The sequence below is a fragment of the Citrus sinensis genome, chromosome 8 (genome assembly GCF_022201045.2).
Source record: "Citrus sinensis cultivar Valencia sweet orange chromosome 8, DVS_A1.0, whole genome shotgun sequence".
NCBI lineage: Eukaryota > Viridiplantae > Streptophyta > Magnoliopsida > Sapindales > Rutaceae > Citrus > Citrus sinensis.
In genome coordinates, this window is record NC_068563.1 from 8,473,784 (window position 1) to 8,491,924 (window position 18,141).

The 18,141-nt window shown below is 34.0% G+C and overlaps 1 protein-coding gene across 1 annotated transcript; it reads right to left on the reverse strand.

The window, feature by feature from the left end:
* Window positions 1–422: 422 nt before the first annotated feature.
* Window positions 423–10,100, reverse strand: LOC107177123 (uncharacterized). The gene is made up of 4 exons (XM_052432615.1): window positions 9,883–10,100; window positions 665–2,708; window positions 515–590; window positions 423–430 (listed from the first exon to the last, which is right to left on the reverse strand). Exons 1-4 carry the CDS (start codon window positions 10,098–10,100, stop codon window positions 423–425), a joined length of 2,346 nt encoding a protein of 781 aa, XP_052288575.1.
* Window positions 10,101–18,141: the final 8,041 nt, after the last annotated feature.

The window sequence follows — 18,141 nt, forward strand, 5'->3', positions numbered from 1 at the left end:
AAAATGTTGCATCATCTGATCCCCGCAAAAAAATAGTGTATGGGGTCAGGTTATGTGCTTTGTCTTGTCATAAATTTTGAGCATAATGTTCTACATACTGTTGGATGCTTTAAGCTTCAAATCAGACTTCATTCTTGAGTCAAATGCCCTACAAACATATTGCATATATTCAGATTCTAGAATGTTTATTTGGTAACTAAACAAACGAAGGAAAAAAATAGAGTTATGAGCTGAAGTATGCGAATTAAAACTGAGTGAATTGGTTCTAGTTACACAAGTTATATCTAAGGATTTTGAATCTTCTACATAGTATATACTTTTGCTTTCAAGCTAACAATATAACTAACTTAGGACTAGTTAGCTAAGTGAGCTGGGCAGCAGTAATAAACTCTGCTAATTAGATTATGCTGAGGTTTTTCATTCTAGTTACCTTAACCCATATTCAGAATAAAACAAAGTGATCCAAATAAGGATATTATATCAGTTGGCATTATTTTAAGGATTGAAGAGATACCATTATTCTGAGCAGATGACTGTGTTTGGCTGATTTGAATGTCTACATGTTGTGAGCTCGTATCAGAAACCAGTGCCTACAAAATAAAATGAAAATCATATAATTATGTTAATATTTTATAAGTTAAAGCGTAATTACAAATACATTTACCTTGTCTTTTCTCATTTGATCGTTAATTGCTCTTGGACAAGTTCTCTTGTTATGGCCCCAGTGGTCACATCGAGAGCACCTAACACTTGAGCTTTGCTTGAATGTTGAAGATTCACCAGCTTCTCTCCTTCTCTTAGTTTGAGGTCTGCCAACAGACCTTATAATTGCCGGTGGCTGTAAGTTATCATGAAGTACAAGTGGCCACCTCTTCTCATCAGGAACTGGTATGATTTGATGCTTGTAAGCGGCAATATAAGCTGCCTTTTTCAGAAATGGATGTACATAGTCTTCAACATTATACCTCTTGGCATCTATGCAGCAGAGGGCATGTTTGCAAGGCATTCCAGAAATAGCCCATTCACTACAATCACACTTTCTCTTTAATAGATCAACAACAACGATCTTGGTCACATCTTCAAGGATCTCGAATGTTTCATTATGCCCAAAAATGACAGAAAGTGATCTTGCCTCTTCTCTTCCCTTAATAATCTTCCTTCTAACCACTGGTGGCAGCTCATTATTCCATCCAAGGGCTGCCTCATGTCTCCTATGAATCAAGCGCATAGTTTTCCTTCGTATCTCCTCAAACATTCTCACAATTAGTAAACCTCTGAAATTGTTAATCCAATTGTTAAAAGATTCAGTCATATTATTAGTAACGTGGCTGCATTTAGTATGTGGAGGGAATAGATGCTTTGCCCAACACACGGTGGGGATTTTCATGAGCCATTCATACCCTTCAGGACTTATAGTTTTCAGTTCTTCCATATGGGAGTTAAAGTCGGCAACATTTGAACTTCTACAGGCTCTCCAAAATACTTTTTTCAGCAACAATCCAGGAAACTTTTGCTTGAAGTTCGCGTAGATGTGTCTGCAGCAATATCTCTTTAATGATAAAGGGAATATTCTATCTAAGGCATTGAGCACACCCTTTTGCCTATCACTAATAAAGCATAATCCTTCACCACCATTACAACCCACTTGATCATATAGTTTATCCATAAAATATTGCCATGAGTCATTGTTTTCATTCTCAGCCACACACATTGCCAAAGGGTAAATGCCATAATTTGCATCAATGCTCACAGCTGTCAAAAGAACACCTCTATACGGTCCTTTTAAGTGACAGCCATCAACCCCAATCATTGGTCTACATCCTTCAAAAAATCCTCTTCTACTGCTATCAAAACAAATGAAGAACCTCTTGAATATTGGAAACTCAGCACCACCAAACCAATCCCTTTCAAGAGATACAGTAGAACCAGGGTTAGAATTCAATAAAGCATGCATATACCTAAATAGTTTGCTGTAGCTAGCCTTATGGTCCTGACCAAGCAACTCAAATGCTTTTCTTTTGGCTCTATACAACCTCTGATTATTACATTCAATTCCATACTTTTGCATTAAACCAGCTGCAATAACAGAAATCTTGATGTCGGGGTTGGCTTTGAATAGATGTAGATATGTGGCTGCTATCCAATTTGAAGAGGCTTCAAAATTATCATCAACTCTAGGACAAGTGTGATCTGGACAATGAGTCTTAATCTGAAATGACTTTTTATTCCAATTAAGGCTTGCGTGGATTCTCCAAGTGCATCCTGCTGCTGCACACACGCATGTCACTCTTGTTTTCTCATTTTTCAGCCTCTTCAATCTAAATCCATTCCTAATAGCAAACACTTTTAAAACCTTTCTTAACTCATACACACTGACAAACAACTGTCCAGGCCTCAACACTATCTCATCTCCAACAGAATTGAACTCAAAGCCACCTGCATTTTTTTCATATCTAATGCAAGCTTGTTCTTCAAAATCATCCTCTGAATCATCTCCACTGTCATCCCCAGATTCATAATCATCAAGATCTCTGTCACTGTCACTTTCACTTCCAAATAAATGGCTCGAATCAGAATTATCTGGATATGATCCATCTACAGCAGCCTCATACTCATAATCATCTTCAAATTCATCAAGTTCATTTGCAAATCCAGCATAACCATAATGCAGCTCTTCATTTCCATTGTCAGCCTCATTGTTGTCAGCTCTTAAATGTAGCAATACAAAATTATATAAGCAATGGCATGAGCTCTAACATTGCAAATTATACATAAAGAAATATATACATTTTGGCTGTAAAATTTCAATAAACATTCACAGATCATAGTCCAAAATCATCAAGAATTAATTCGTTTTCAGAGTTTACATAATATATCCAATGATTATCAACTTAAAAATCAATTCATTTTTGGTCATTGCTTCAATTTGTAAAAATCTTAATTAACTATATAAAAAATAAGAAGTGTCTAACTACCAACAATTCAACAAAATCTAAGAATATAATAAAACTCAACTTCAGTTTTAAAAATCAATTCATTTTCCCAAAGTAACATCTCATTCTTTCGGTTTTGCTTTGCTACGAATCATGGAAACACTCAAACCGGATAAGCTAGACCAGACCAAAGCCGACACGGGGCTGAATATAAGTAAAAAAGCCAGAGTGATTGTAAAGATAAGAAGATTTGCATATCTAGAGGCTGAATCTGCGAATTGGGTTTGCATTCAAAAGCCTAATGGAGAGGATTCTAATTCGGTTACCGTTTCTTTTGAAGAACAACCAAGCAGGTAAAAAAAAAAAAATCAGTGTTTGATTTCTTGAGTTATATAGTTTAATTAACTATATAAAAAATACGAAGTGTCTAACTAGCAACAATTTAACAAAATCCAAGAATATAATAAAACCCAACTTCAGTTTTAAACTTTCGTAGAAATACACACTTGTTACTCTCTTCAATCGCCGGCTGTTCAGATGCCGGTCGTCGCTGAAATTCAGATGGAAGCATAGTTGAGCAAATGACTTGTTAGCTAAGTGTATGTACGCGTGCCTCTGCTATTGCTAAATTCAGCGGGTGTTAAAGTTATGTTCAAAAAAAAGAAGAAGAAGAAATGAAGATAAGCATTGTCAGTGTATTTGAAAATGGGTTCCTACCCCCTCGGGTTTCACTAGCTTCAAAGTCATGTCCATTCTCTAGATTCTCTTGTCTAATCAATCACTTTATATCAGCTTTTGTAAGATTTAAAAATTAAAAAATATGCCATTTACATTATTGCCCTCAATTACCTAACGGATGTATAACTCTTATAAACGGCCAGGGGGTATGTTGTCAATATATGCATATGTTCTCTCTAAGTGTATCAGAGGCAAACCTCGGGGGTGGTTTTTAAAAATTACCCGATTGCAAAATGTAGATCCGCACTAACTATAGCGTGTGGAAGGAAATAGACATCATAGCTATGATTGTACACAGATTTTATGTATAATAAAAAAAAATTATTGCAGGAAAAACTTAACACAAACTAAATAAGATTCTCACCAGCAAGTACCAGCAAATAAGACGGCAATGGCGAGCCTAGTGAAGACTGTAACGACACGTCACGATGAACTTATTAAATTCATCTTTTCAAATTTTAAAAGTACACGTTAACTTTTCAAACAAGTAAATTGTTTCATATACTGAGGTATTACTAATTAAGTCTTTGCTTACGTTAACTTCTCAAACAAGTAAATTGTTTTATGTGCTGAGGTATTACCAATTAAGTTTAAGTCTTTGTTGTTTGTCTAAAAGGGCTAAAAAACTACTAGTTTTGGCAAGCATCATTTTAACGCTCACAGTTGTAGTTTTTATCAGTTAAACCATCACCAAATTTCAGTACTCTTAACATTGTAAGGGTATTTTAGTCAAATGAAATGCATTCATTTGGTTTATAACGGCAGGAGAGGCGCACGAAAATTGCTGACGGCCAAAGAACTTCGCAAACTTGATATCTAAAATTTAGCTTTAAAACTTAAAAAATTACGTTAAATATAGCACCCATTATTTATGTACAATAAGAATGTTGTCCCATAATTAAACAAAATGCTTTGAATTTTCTTCTTAACCATTAATGGTATGTTTATCAACTGGTAACATGGGTTAAAATCGAAATGGATAAAAATTGAAACGAGGAATGATAATAGGATTGACAGAATTTCTCAAATCACGATCACGATTCGGGATGCCATCCTTAACAATATGAGATTCAATACAATTTTTTTTTTCGTCTCGATCTATAATTTAGATCAGGATTCAGAACTAAATTTTTTTTCTTGATTTACCATTCGAAACAAGATTCACTATGCTTAATGTGACTATTGAAATCCTGAATGTCCCAATTGTCGCGATTATTATTTTAATTTTTAATTAACTAAATTAAAAAGAAATCTTTAGAGAAAACAAACATGATGGACCCAAGGCAAAACCCAACAACGATCACTTTAATTATTGTTATTTTTGTAACGACATTCCCATTTAACAAATGAAAAAAAATTGGTTTGGTAAATTTCATAGTAAATGGATAATATTAGGACATCTGGATTTCGATTGGTTCAAGATTTTAATTGGTAGAGACTTGGAAAATATTTTTTGATATGATTTACTATTTCAATTGGGATTCAGAATGGTCATTCCCCATAATTCATGATCGGGAGGGATCAAGATTGGCCAATCTCAACTGAGACTGTTGGGTAAAATCAGGTTTTTAAAATTTTATAAAACCTTTTAAGGACCGCTCTTATATAATATATAGGAATACGTAATCCAAAAATCGTACCTTGAAAATCCGAGTTGGCTTTTTCCGCTGAAGTGTTTTAGGCTCCTAGATCACGATCCGCCACCACCACTCTTGTTAGATCACGATCCGCCACCACCACTCTTGTTAGATCACGATCCGTCACCACCACGCTTGTTAGATCACGAACAGTCTCCAATGATCTTCCAGGTTATGACTCAGGTTCGATCTGCACTTGACGTGTGGGCGCCTTTATCACTACCAAAGCAACTAGCACGAGAAAATTTTTCTCTCAACAATGGAGAGAAAAATCTTATTCTCTGATCTGTATAAAGTGGCTTCTCCATTTTTCTTTAGGGAAAAATAAGCCTTTTATATCACCCGTTAGTGAAAACCCTAGGCTCCAAAAAAAATGCTCTAAATAAAACTCACGTTATTTTCTTTTTCAATAGGGGACCCACCTTGTAAAATAACATAAGGCCCCTTATACAAAAGCTAATTAAATGGAGCCTCTCACTAAATGATATATTTAGGCTTTTGACCCAAATGGCTAGTTATCTTACTTATTAGTCCAGTAGTGGTGCAGTCAATTAAATGAGCTAACCCGGGAATCATTTGGGAACATACAATAGTGGCTACAATAATTAGGCATGTAATTAAACTAGCCCAATTATTTAATTCTAAATCTACTCTACTAAAAGATTGGAACTGACTTCCATAATTGTATGCTCGAATAATAATTCGTCCCAAGCCACATTGATTTCTTTACTGCACAATCCTTTGTACCACATCGTTAATTAAATTGATATCTCAACTGTCCAATCAATTTAATAACATCTTATTCCTTGATCCTTACTGGTTTTCTCTAATGATCATTTTCAACATACTAAATATGTTGACACACTCTGGCCAGAGAATTCTATGATCAAGTGCCGAAAACCCATCAAGAGATGTGTTGTACAAATTCTATATTGTTAATCCATAACTCCAATACTCATAATTGCTCCCACCAAGATACCGGGTAATCTTGACCACAAGGCTGTGTCGTGCCCATTGGTAACTCAAATGGAATAACAATTACAATCATGAAATCATAATTAACTCAAGATTAAGATTACAGTAAAATCAACGCCTATGAGATTTAATAAGTCTGACAGTTATTACAAAGTTAATTAAATCTCATATGTGATCCTGTTCAATGTAGTCATACTACATCAATAAATTCATACATGATTAAGACAAATCATTCAATGAATTTATTATAGTCTATACCTAAATAAAGTGCCCAACTTTATTTATCAACTGTGAGCTAAATTTATTTAATCATAAGATAACTTGTATTTATGTCTTCTGTGAATCCACATGGTGATCACATAAATACATATAATATGATTAAATGGACTTTAATACAAATATAAATGCAATTAAGATATTTGAATAAAATACCTCATTTATTTTATTAATCAGAAAAATTGTTTATTACAATTAAATAAACACATATGCTTTTAAAGAGCATATTATCCCAACAATCTCCCACTAGCTCTCAAAGCATATCTGGCATATTGCACATGCTCTAGGACTCTAAGTGCAGGTTATAAAGGTTTCCCACTAATGGCCATTGTAATAAGATCTGCCATTTAGCATCTAATGCCATTTGGGGTACTTTCATATAACCTTTCTACACTATTCCCTTATAAGATGATACTTCCTTTCAATATGTTTTGTTTCTTGTGGTTCCTTGGTTCCTTAGATTGAGCTACCACACCACCATTATCACAAAATAGTTTAAGGGGTGCAGTTACAACAGGTACCACCTCAAGATTTCGTAGGAACTTGCAGAGCCATATAGCTTCTTTTGCAGCTTCAGATGTAGCCACATATTCAGCTTTAGTTATTGAGTCTGTGATACAAGATTGTTTCACACTCATCCAACTAATAGCTCCACTTCCCAATGTAAACACATAGCCAGAAGTTGATTTTCTAAAATCCTTATCTGACAAAAAATCAGAATTAGTATAACCCACTAGAATGAGTTCATCACCAGAATACACAAGCATATAATTTTTAGTTCTTTTCAGATACTTTATAATATACTTGACTGCAGTCCAGTATTGAGGTCCAGGATTAAATTGATATCTGCTAACCATCCCTACCGCAAAACAGATGTCTGGCCTAGTGCAAAGCATGGCATACACGAGACTTCCCACAGCGTCTGCATAGGGAACTCGTCTCTTTCTCTCTATCTCTTCAGATGTTTTAGGTGATTGATCCTTAGAGAATGTAATTCCATGTCTGAATGGTAATAAACCAGTCTTGGAATTTTCCATGCTAAATCTAGCCAATATCTTATCGATATAGATCGCTTGAGACAAGGCTAAAGTTTTATTCTTCCGGTCTCGTAGTAACTTGATACCAAGAATATAACTTGCCTCCCCAGGTCTTTCATATCAAATTATTTTGCTAACCAAATCTTTATTGTAGTCAACACTCCTATATCGTTTCCAATCAGGAGAATATTGTTTACACAAAGAACTAGGAAGGCTACAAATTTTTCCTGAATTTTTTTGTACACACATGGTTCATCAATGTTCTGAATGAATCCAAGTGATTTAATCGCTTGATCAAATCTGATGTTCCATGACCGGGATGCTTGCTTCAATCCATAAATGGATCTCTGCAACTTACATACCATGTGTTCTTGGCCTTTTTGTATAAATCCATCTGGTTGCTGCATGTAGATGTTTTCTTCAAGATGCTCGTTAAGAAAGGCAGTCTTGACATCCATTTGCCAAATTTCATAATCTAGCACTGCAGCAATGGAGAGCAGAATCCTGATGGATTTAAGCATAGCAACCGTAGAAAAAGGTTTCCTCATAATCGATTCATTCTTTCTGAGTAAACCATTCGGCTACTAATCTTGCTTTAAATGTTTCCACCCTTCCGTCTACTCCTCTTTTTCTCTTGTAGATTCACTTGCAGTCTATAGGTTTTACCCCATTTGGTGCCTCTACAAGTTCCCAGACTTTATTGGAATACACAGATTCCATTTCTTGATTCATGGCCTTTTTCCAAAATTTAACATCTCTATCTATTAGAGCTTCGTTGTAACTAGTGGGATTTTGTACATGTTCATCTGAGATAGCCATATAGGTTTCTCCCAAAAATATGTATCTCACAGGTAACCTAGTTACCCTCCCACTACGACAAGGTTCTAAAAGTGATGGTTGTTCAAGGATAATCCTGTGCTGATCAGCTGGTTGTTGCTGTTCTTCCTGTTCTATAACAGGTGTTGAAAGCTGAGCATCAACCTGATCTCTTTTATTTCTCTAGTTTTGTCTTACTCTTAGGTTATAAGTCATTATAGAGTCTTCCTTAAAGAAAGTAAAGAATATTTCTATAAATACATTCCTATCTTGAGGACTATAATTCAGACTTTCCCTTATTCCTTTAAGATACCTAAAACATGCAAGCTTCTGAACACGAATCCATCTTGTCTATCTCTGATTCTAGTAGAAATACTAGTAAACTCCAAATACGAATGTGTCTCAAACCATATTTGTGACTTTTTCATAATTTCTTGGAGTAGTAGACACCGAGATAGATGAAACTAAGTTCAATAAACTTTGTAGTTTTAAATACTAGTATCTGGAATCAAAAAGGTAAATGATAAACCACTTAGTATATATCTTGTCTTATCCAAAAGAATCTTGTTTCTTCATTTAATTACACTATTGTATTATAGTGTTCATTGACAACCAAATAGTGCTTGAATTCTCCATAGAGATATTCTTTGTTTCGATCATATCGATGTTCTTTTATGTTCCTGTCTAATTGCTTCTGTCTTATCCATGTACTCTTTTGAATTTCAAAAGCAATGGAATCATGACGCACTTAGACAAACATAAATAAAATGAATATTCATCAACAAGTTTGATAGAATACTCACAACCTCTTATAACATGTAAACTGATTAGTCCGTATACATTTGTATGCGCTAAATCATCAAATACAATGTTATGGTTTTAGCTCAAACAGAGCATCCTTGTCATATTACTTTTCTAAATGAGATTTATAGAGTTACAATGATCAATCTTAATAGGCCAACAAGTCTATCATTAATCATTTTCTTAAAATCTTATTATAGTTTATATGACTTAAGCATAAATATCAGAGGTAATTTTGGTTTGAAGAAACATTTCTTTTCTTAGATAAATGCATATACTCTTTATCATTATATCTTACTTTGAATAGATCAATGGACTTATATGATATAAATTGTCTTTATAAATAACCAAAATAAATAATAGACAGAGGATCAAAAAATAACAGTGTACTCCTGTTTATTAAAACAAGTCACCGAAATTAATATTCCTCTAATAATTGGAAAAATAAAGACAAATATCAAAACTAAAGTCTTGTAAAATTGATCTAGTCTTTCAATTGATATAAACTAGCATGTCCTCAACTGCTGTTTGAAGCTTTCTTCACTTAATCTCTTGGTTTCCTGAAAACCAAATAAATGAATTATAAATAAGATTAGTTATCTCAGAATTCATTATTGTATGAATCAATAGAAATCTGAACTAATTAGGAAGCTTAAAGATTTCCTATACCTGATTTTAATAATCTTAGGACAATCTTTCTTCCAGTGACCCTTCTGTCCACATTTGTAACACTCACCTTTTGGCTTGCCACTTCTTTTAGTGGACAGTTTGCCGATCCCAACTCTTGCTTGCTCATTCTTGTCTTTCGACTTAAGCCTTGAAGAGAATCCTTTTTCAGGAAGTTTTCTGCTATGATAGAATTCTTCTATAGCATGTAGTTCGTGCATTAATTCAATTAAGGTCATATCTTTATTGTTTAAGATATAACTAACCTTAAACTCTTTGAATGTATCAGGTAAAGATTCAATCACCATGTTAATCTTTGATTTATCATTGATTTGAACACCATGAATCTCTACCTCATTCAAATAGTCCATCATTTTGAGGACATGATCACGAACTTTTGTGCCCTCTTCCATCTTAGTATCCGTAATACGTTTTAATGCCGCTTCTCTAGCAAAATGGGTATTTTACCCAAACATCTGATGAAGACAAGCCATTATTTCAGTGGCTGTTTCCATGCTCCGATGTTTCTTATGCAGTTCCACAGAAATCGAAGCCAATATATAGCGCTTAGCCATTTTGTTAGCTTCGCACCATTTCTTATAAGGCTCCCTCTGATTTCTATAATCGTATAACGATGGTTCAGGAGGGCAAGGCTGGGTCAAGACATATTTGCTTCCCTTAGCAGTGAGAATATTAAATAGATTGCGTTTCCAATCTAAATAATTTTCGCCAGTGAGTTCATTTTTAACAAGGATAAGTAATAATGGGTTGATGGAAGACATTTTCTGAAAAAAATAAAATAAACATGCATAAATACTTTGAAACAATATTCACAATAAATGACAAAAATGCAAAAATCTATAAATGCATTTTAATTTATTGTAATGATAATCTAGTACCGCTTTGACAAGCTATCCGTTGGGGAAGTCATGTCTACACTTACTAGACCCAATTATCCATTAGATTATTTACTTTCATGTAGAGACATGATAAATAATTATCATTATCCCTTTGGGCCTAAATTTGTTAACAGAGCTTCGTTGGGAAGGTTAATAACAAACTTTAGTTGAGTGTATAACCATTGTTTCAATCTACGTATTTTTCATATCAATAGTCACCGTTGGGGCGAACAATCGATTGAAAAAATATTTCAATTTTATCTTTGAAGAAGTTCATCAAATAAAATATCCAATATATATACCCTCCGTAGGGAGCATCACCGTATCATGAAGTCGAGGTATATATATAATTTTATTATTGAACTAACAATGGAGCCCGTGGAAAAATTATCTTGAATTTTCCCTCTCCCACTCAATATTTTAAAATTGATTTTTCCTTTTTAAAACATACATATTGTTAATTGCGTGCTTCCTATAATATTATCTAGATGATATCAAATATTATTAAGCATATGCAAATTTCAAACAATATAATGAAATTCATTATTAATGAATGACATGTATCATTATGCATAGAGTGGCACTACCTATTCTATATGACATGTTATCATGGCATGTTATTATCCATAACAAAACATATAGAAAAACAATTAAATAATCTTAATTCATGGCTTTCCTAATAATGAAAAATACATTAACCCTAAGCCTAATCTTCATTGGGCTTCTTTGTCAATGTCCATCTTCCATAATCTTGTCTTTGTTAATGGACTAGGAAAAATTAGGCTTTTAAATTTATAATTGGTCCAATTTTAATTTTGAAAAAAAAAATAATTAAAATTTTTTTTATTAAAATAAAACTTTTGGACCAAAAAATAAATTTAATGTGCTCAATTTTATCTATGCATTTTAATCCATTAAGCCCAAATTTAAATTGGGCCTAAAACTAGGATTCTTTAAGCCCAAAACTGTTTTTGGATTTAAACGCAAAAAATTGAAACATTTCTGCCCGAAAGAAAACTTATGAAACCATAGGGACCTCCATGATAAAAACCATGAAACCCTAAAATCATATTTTTCTTTCTTTCATCTTCCCCAGCCGCCATCTCCACAAAAGGCAGCGACTGTTCACGCATCTCCGACGCCAATTTGCTGCCGCCGTCACACCGGAAAACATCAACCGACGCGCGCGCAACTGGAAGCCCTTGCTCACGCTGCTGGTTGCACGCTGCAGCTGCTGGTCGCGTGCTGCAGCTGCCAGCCACTGCGCACACAGCGCGCTTGCCGCGCGCGCTGCTGCCCACGTGGGCCGCGCGCGCTGCTGTTGCTCGTGGCTGCTGGCAGCATGCTTCTGAAATATCCGGCCTCCGTTTCCTCTGATCTGACATCCGTGATTATTTTCCGTTGATTTACAAATTTCCTAGGCCAATTTTTGGCTTACAAAAATTCTATAACAGAAAAAAAATCAAGAGGGAAACATGATGATAAAAAATCACCCCTCCTGTTACAGATCCAAAGAAAAATACAACGAAAAATCTAACCATGAATTAAGACAAACCAAAACATGCTTCATTCATATATTAAACAAATAATATATATCTGAATAAATTGTGCCACTCTAATACATAAATTTCAAGAATGATTTCATACAAAATTCTTATATATTAATATGAGATGGCTTTGATACCAATTGTTGGGTAAAATCAGGTTTTTAAAATTTTATAAAACCTTTTAAGGACCGCGCTCATATAATATATAGGAATACGTAATCCAGAAATCGTACCTTGAAAATCCGAGTTGGCTTTTTCCGCTGAAGTGTTTTAGGCTCCTAGATCACGATCCGCCACCACCACTCTTGTTAGATCACGATCCGTCACCACCACGCTTGTTAGATCCTGAACAGTCTCCAATGATCTTCCAGGTTATGACTCAGGTTCGATCTGCACTTGACGTGTGGGCGCCTTTATCACTACCAAAGCAACTAGCACGAGAAAATTTTTTTCTCAATAATGGAGAGAAAAATCTTATTCTCTGATCTATATAAAGTGGCTTCTCCATTTTTCTTTAAGGAAAAATAAGCCTTTTATATCACCCTTTAGTAAAAACCATAGGCTCCAAAAAAAATGCTCTAAATAAAACTCACGTTATTTTCTTTTTCAATAGGGGACCCACCTTGTAAAATAACATAAGGCCCCTTATACAAAAGCTAATTAAATGGAGCCTCTCACTAAATGATATATTTAGGCTTTTGACCCAAATGGCTAGTTATCTTACTTATTAGTTCAGTAGTGGTGCAGTTAATTAAATGAGCTAACCCGGGGATCATTTAGGAACATACAATAGTGGCTACAATAATTAGGCTTGTAATTAAACTAGCCCAATTATTTAATTCCAAATCTACTCTACTAAAAGATTGGAACTGACTTCCATAATTGTATGCTCGAATAATAATTCGTCCCAAGCCACATTGATTTCTTTACTGCACAATCCTTTGTACCACATCGTTAATTAAATTGATATCTCAACTGTCCAATCAATTTAATAACATCTTATTCCTTGATCCTTACTGGTTTTCTCTAATGATCATTTTCAACATACTAAATATGTTGACACACTCTGGCCAGAGAATTCTATGATCAAGTGCCGAAAACCCATCAAGAGATGTGTTGTACAAATTCTATATTGTTAATCCATAACTCCAATACTCATAATTGCTCCCACCAAGATACCGGGTAATCTTGACCACAAGGCTGTGTCATGCCCATTGGTAACTCAAATGGAATAACAATTACAATCATGAAATCATAATTAACTCAAGATTAAGATTACAGTAAAATCAACGCCTATGAGATTTAATAAGCCTGACAGTTATTACAAAGTTAATTAAATCTCATATGTGATCCTGTTCAATGTAGTCGTACTACATCAATAAATTCATACATGATTAAGACAAATCATTCAATGAATTTATTACAGTCTATACCTAAATAAAGTGCCCAACTTTATTTATCAACTGTGAACTAAATTTATTTAATCATAAGATAACTTGTATTTATGTCTTCTGTGAATCCACATGGTGATCACATAAATACATATAATATGATTAAATGGACTTTAATACAAATATAAATGCAATTAAGATATTTGAATAAAATACCTCATTTATTTTATTAATCAGAAAAATTGTTTATTCCCATTGATATATTTACTTTATCATATAATTGGATTTGATTGTTTCAAATTACTAAAATACCCTTAATTAAATGTTATCATTGATGAGACAATGACTATGACAATATCATCATCACCATCATCATCGTTATATCTCATGTCAATAACGAGTCCCTTGATAGTTTGATCAAACTCATATGTCCTGTATTTCATAATCCATGTAATCATTCAATGTCGAGTGCCCAAGTCTTCATTTGCGAAATGGGTGTATTTTGTCATTATTGGTAATTTAATTAAAGCTCTCTAGTTTCTACAACAGCTTACCTTTACCAGATTATTAAGTTTAAACTTTTTTCTTCTGTGTAACAAAATTTTCCCATTTGATTCAAGCAAACATCCCATGAAATACTTTGAAATAATAGATAGAAGAAATAGCTCTTTTTAGACTCAAAGCTCTAATTTTTGGTTAACAATCAACATCCTCAATAACTCCAAGGGTTTCGTGTAAGCTCAGAGCATATAACTTCCTTTAATAACCAATAACATCTGTTAAATCACATAAAAATTTCTTGTTTTTACGATTGTAAAACGATATACTGAATTCAAATTTTAAGAATACTGCTGCACCTTGTAGTGGATCAAAAAGATCATCAATACGAGAAATGGGCATCTATTCTTGATAGTAATTGTGTTCAATTGTCAGTAATCAATGCATAACTGCATAGAACCATCTTTCTTCTTCACAAACAATACCAGAGCTCCCCAAGAAGATACACTAGGGCAAATAAAACCTTTATCAAGAAGTCCTTGCAGTTGAACTTTAAATTCCTTCAATTTAAGAGGTGTCATGTAGTAAGGTGCTTTGGACATAGGTGCAGTGCCAGGAGTAAATCAATAGAAAATTTGATTTCTTGATCAAGAGGTAAACCAAACAATTCCTCAAGAAATACATCTGAAAATTCCTTAACCATTGAAATATCTCTTAGGGAAACCTCACTATTATTATCGTTCACTACGTAAGCTAAAAAGCCTTAGCATCCTTTTGCTAACATCTTATTAGCCTTAAGTACATATATCAACCCCTTGTAATTTTTTCAGTTGCCTTGAAATTAAAATTATGTTTCTCCAGGAATTTTAAAAACAATTTCCCTAGAGAAATGATTAACACTAGCATGATAAGTTATTGACTAATTCATACCCAAAATAACATTAAAACCGTGCATCATAATTGGTAACAAATCAACAAAAAAATTTCTATCCTCAAAACTAAGCAGACAAGACTTATAAACTTGGTTCACAATCATGTTATCACCCATACAAGTAACATTCAAAAGGCTCGGTATTTTTATCCGTATGATAAGAAATACAATTGATACAAAAGAATGGTGCAACCAGAATTAAATAGAACTTTAGCATCTTGAGAAAACAGAGATAGTGCACCTATCGCAACATCATTAGATGCCTTAGCATTCTGTTATGCTATCACAAAACCTAAACCCTGAGCTCTTGGCCTCTTCTTTTGACTCTCCTCAGTTTGGGTGCTAGCAGCATTATTACGCCTCTTAGGACAATCTTTGACCATGTGACTAGTTTCCCTATAGCTAAAGCAAGCACCAATATTCATATAATATTCACCTCGATGCCTCCTATTGTAATGAATTTAAATGTTATTGGTGTCAATTTGCAAGTGTACGCAACGAGTAATATAATGATAAGTATTTAAGATCGTTTGCCTAGGAATTGATGTTATCAAATTTATTACAGCAATCTTTAACAATGCAATTTGTGTTCTAAATTAAGACAAGATAACTAATGAAAATAGTAAACTAATTAAAATAAAGATGCAATAATTAAAAATACAATAAATAAATTTCTCATCAAACACAAAGATAACACCAATGGGAATAGAGTAGTTGAGTGATTAAACTCTTTTAATGGGTTTGACTATTTCTTTCAATTTTAGGTTTAATTGCTAGAACATCTACTACAACACTGGGCAGAATCCTTATGTATCCTCAGCTGTCGCTTGTTGGATATCTTATATATTTATGTTACCTAACAGTGACCAATTGTTATGCTAACATAAGATATAACATTACATGCTTAGTTTTTAATTACCCTACAAGGTGAATCCCTATTCTAGTTCATCACTAATTTTAGATTAAGCATAACCCTTTTGGAATCAAGTAAAACTCAACTCAAGAAACCAAATCTAAAACCAAGTACTACTCTGATATGTTTCACTAAGATAGGCCCTTTTATGGCTCTTTCTTAGTTAGTATCATTAAATGGGTGGTCAGCCGAAATAATAAATATATATAAGCATTATAAAAACAAAGTGCTATAGCAAACATGCAGCACCACATATAATCAGTCAATGAACCATTAAGATTGTTTATCACTGAACCACAAATAAATTTAGTTCATGATTTGCGAAAAAATAAAATAAAATAGTTTCAGCCATTAAATACATCCCTATGATTAAAGAGAAAATAAGAAAACAAGAAAAGAATAAAAAAATTGGTTTCTTGATTGATCTCTACAATTTTATCCTCTGATGCAGCCCTAAATCTTGCTCTTGAGTTCTCTTTTACTCTTATTTCTTTTCGGTTTTTGTTCTTGGTTTGACCGCTCTCTTTTTCCTTTGCATGTGTACTTCTTTTATAGTTAAAAATTAGGGCAACTGCAAGTTTATGTCGCGTATCTTCCAGATTTGGAAACTCCTGATCGCAAACTGCTAAGTATCTCACGTGAAATCTTCTTTGTTGATGCTCCAGGATTGCTACAACAATGACTACAACATCTGCATTGTTGCAGACTTGTTTTAATTCTTATGTAGTCAAGTTCTTTCCTTATTTTTACAAGCCCATTGTAACAACATCCCTTACTTGAAATTTTAGCTTCCGGTTACCTACAATTGTGTATATAATCTAAGCACACAATTATTCTAAATCAAACAAAATATATTAAATTAAACTAAAATGGATGTTAATGCAAAATACAACTAAAATACAATAAAAACATGTCATTTACTCTCTAAGTAATCTTAATCTAAGTTTAAAAGTGTCATAATAACTCTCGTTTCATAAAGTTATCACCACCTCCCACAACGAGAATAAGGAGGAATGTTCCTCTGAATTAAAAAACCTTCTGCACCTTTTTGTTCACCCTTACAGGAACTACTAAAATTCTTCTGAGTCTAAGGGCCTTTACTGTTTGGGCCTTTTGATTTGGGATCCCCCCTGTCAACTTTGCTAGTTCTGTCGATCCTGTCTCTTTTTTGACTCATTCAGGTGCATTTCTTTATTAGTAGCCTATCCACCAAGTCTACATAATCTCTCAACCTAAGATCCTTTAGAGAATCTCTGATAGACAGACACAATCCTTCAAGAAAAAGTCTACTCTTCTCCTCTGTGTCAACTACGTAGGATTAAAATGAAACAAAGCATTGAACCTATTTTTATACTCAGCCATCTTCTTATTCCCCTAAATTAGATCTAGAAACTACCTCTCCATCTAGTTGGCAACACTTCGAGGTGAATACTTTCTCATAAAAAGCATCCACAAACATCTTTCATGTGATTAGTGTTCTCCGTAAATGGGACTTGGCCTTCCATCAGTGATCAGCCTCACTCTGAAGGACAAAAGTAGCGAACATCACCCTTTACTCATCAATACAACCAACTGCATCCAACACCTTTTGTATCTGCTTTAACCATGCCTCTGTTGACAAAGGATCTGTGGTCGACCCTTAAAATACTAGTGGTCTTAATTTTTTAAACTACTTTAATGTCACTATTGCTCAATTGCCTACAACACCACTCTTCCGTCCACCTTTAACATTATAAGAAAGACCTCCACTCTGAGCCATCCCTTCCAAAAGCCTAGTTTGAGTTTGTAAAATGCCGGTTAATATCTGCATTGATAAGTTAGCATTCTAAGCCATCTCACTAAGGGTTGGGTTTTCTTCATTAGTTACTCCCTGTGGATTACTTGTTTCAACCTCGTTTGCCACAGTAGTACATTGGGCAGTACTAGTACCACCCTTAGTCCGAGGGTTAATTACTCTAGGAGTCACTGTATCATTCTTTCATGGCAGAGTTCGACTGATACCATTTCTAAGTGGCATTATCCTATTAGTCATCAAGCATATACATACAAACAAGTTCAATAAGTATTTCTTTCAAAAACACAA

Coding starts and splice junctions, on each gene's coding strand:
- LOC107177123 (XM_052432615.1), bottom strand. CDS start 10,100: ATGCACGAACTACATGCTATAGAAGAATTCTATCATAGCAGAAAACTT. Junction 2,709..9,882: donor CCTAAGATTATTAAAATCAG/GTATAGGAAATC, acceptor GCTACATTTAAG/AGCTGACAACAATGAGGCTG. Junction 591..664: donor ATCAAATGAGAAAAGACAAG/GTAAATGTATTT, acceptor TTTATTTTGTAG/GCACTGGTTTCTGATACGAG.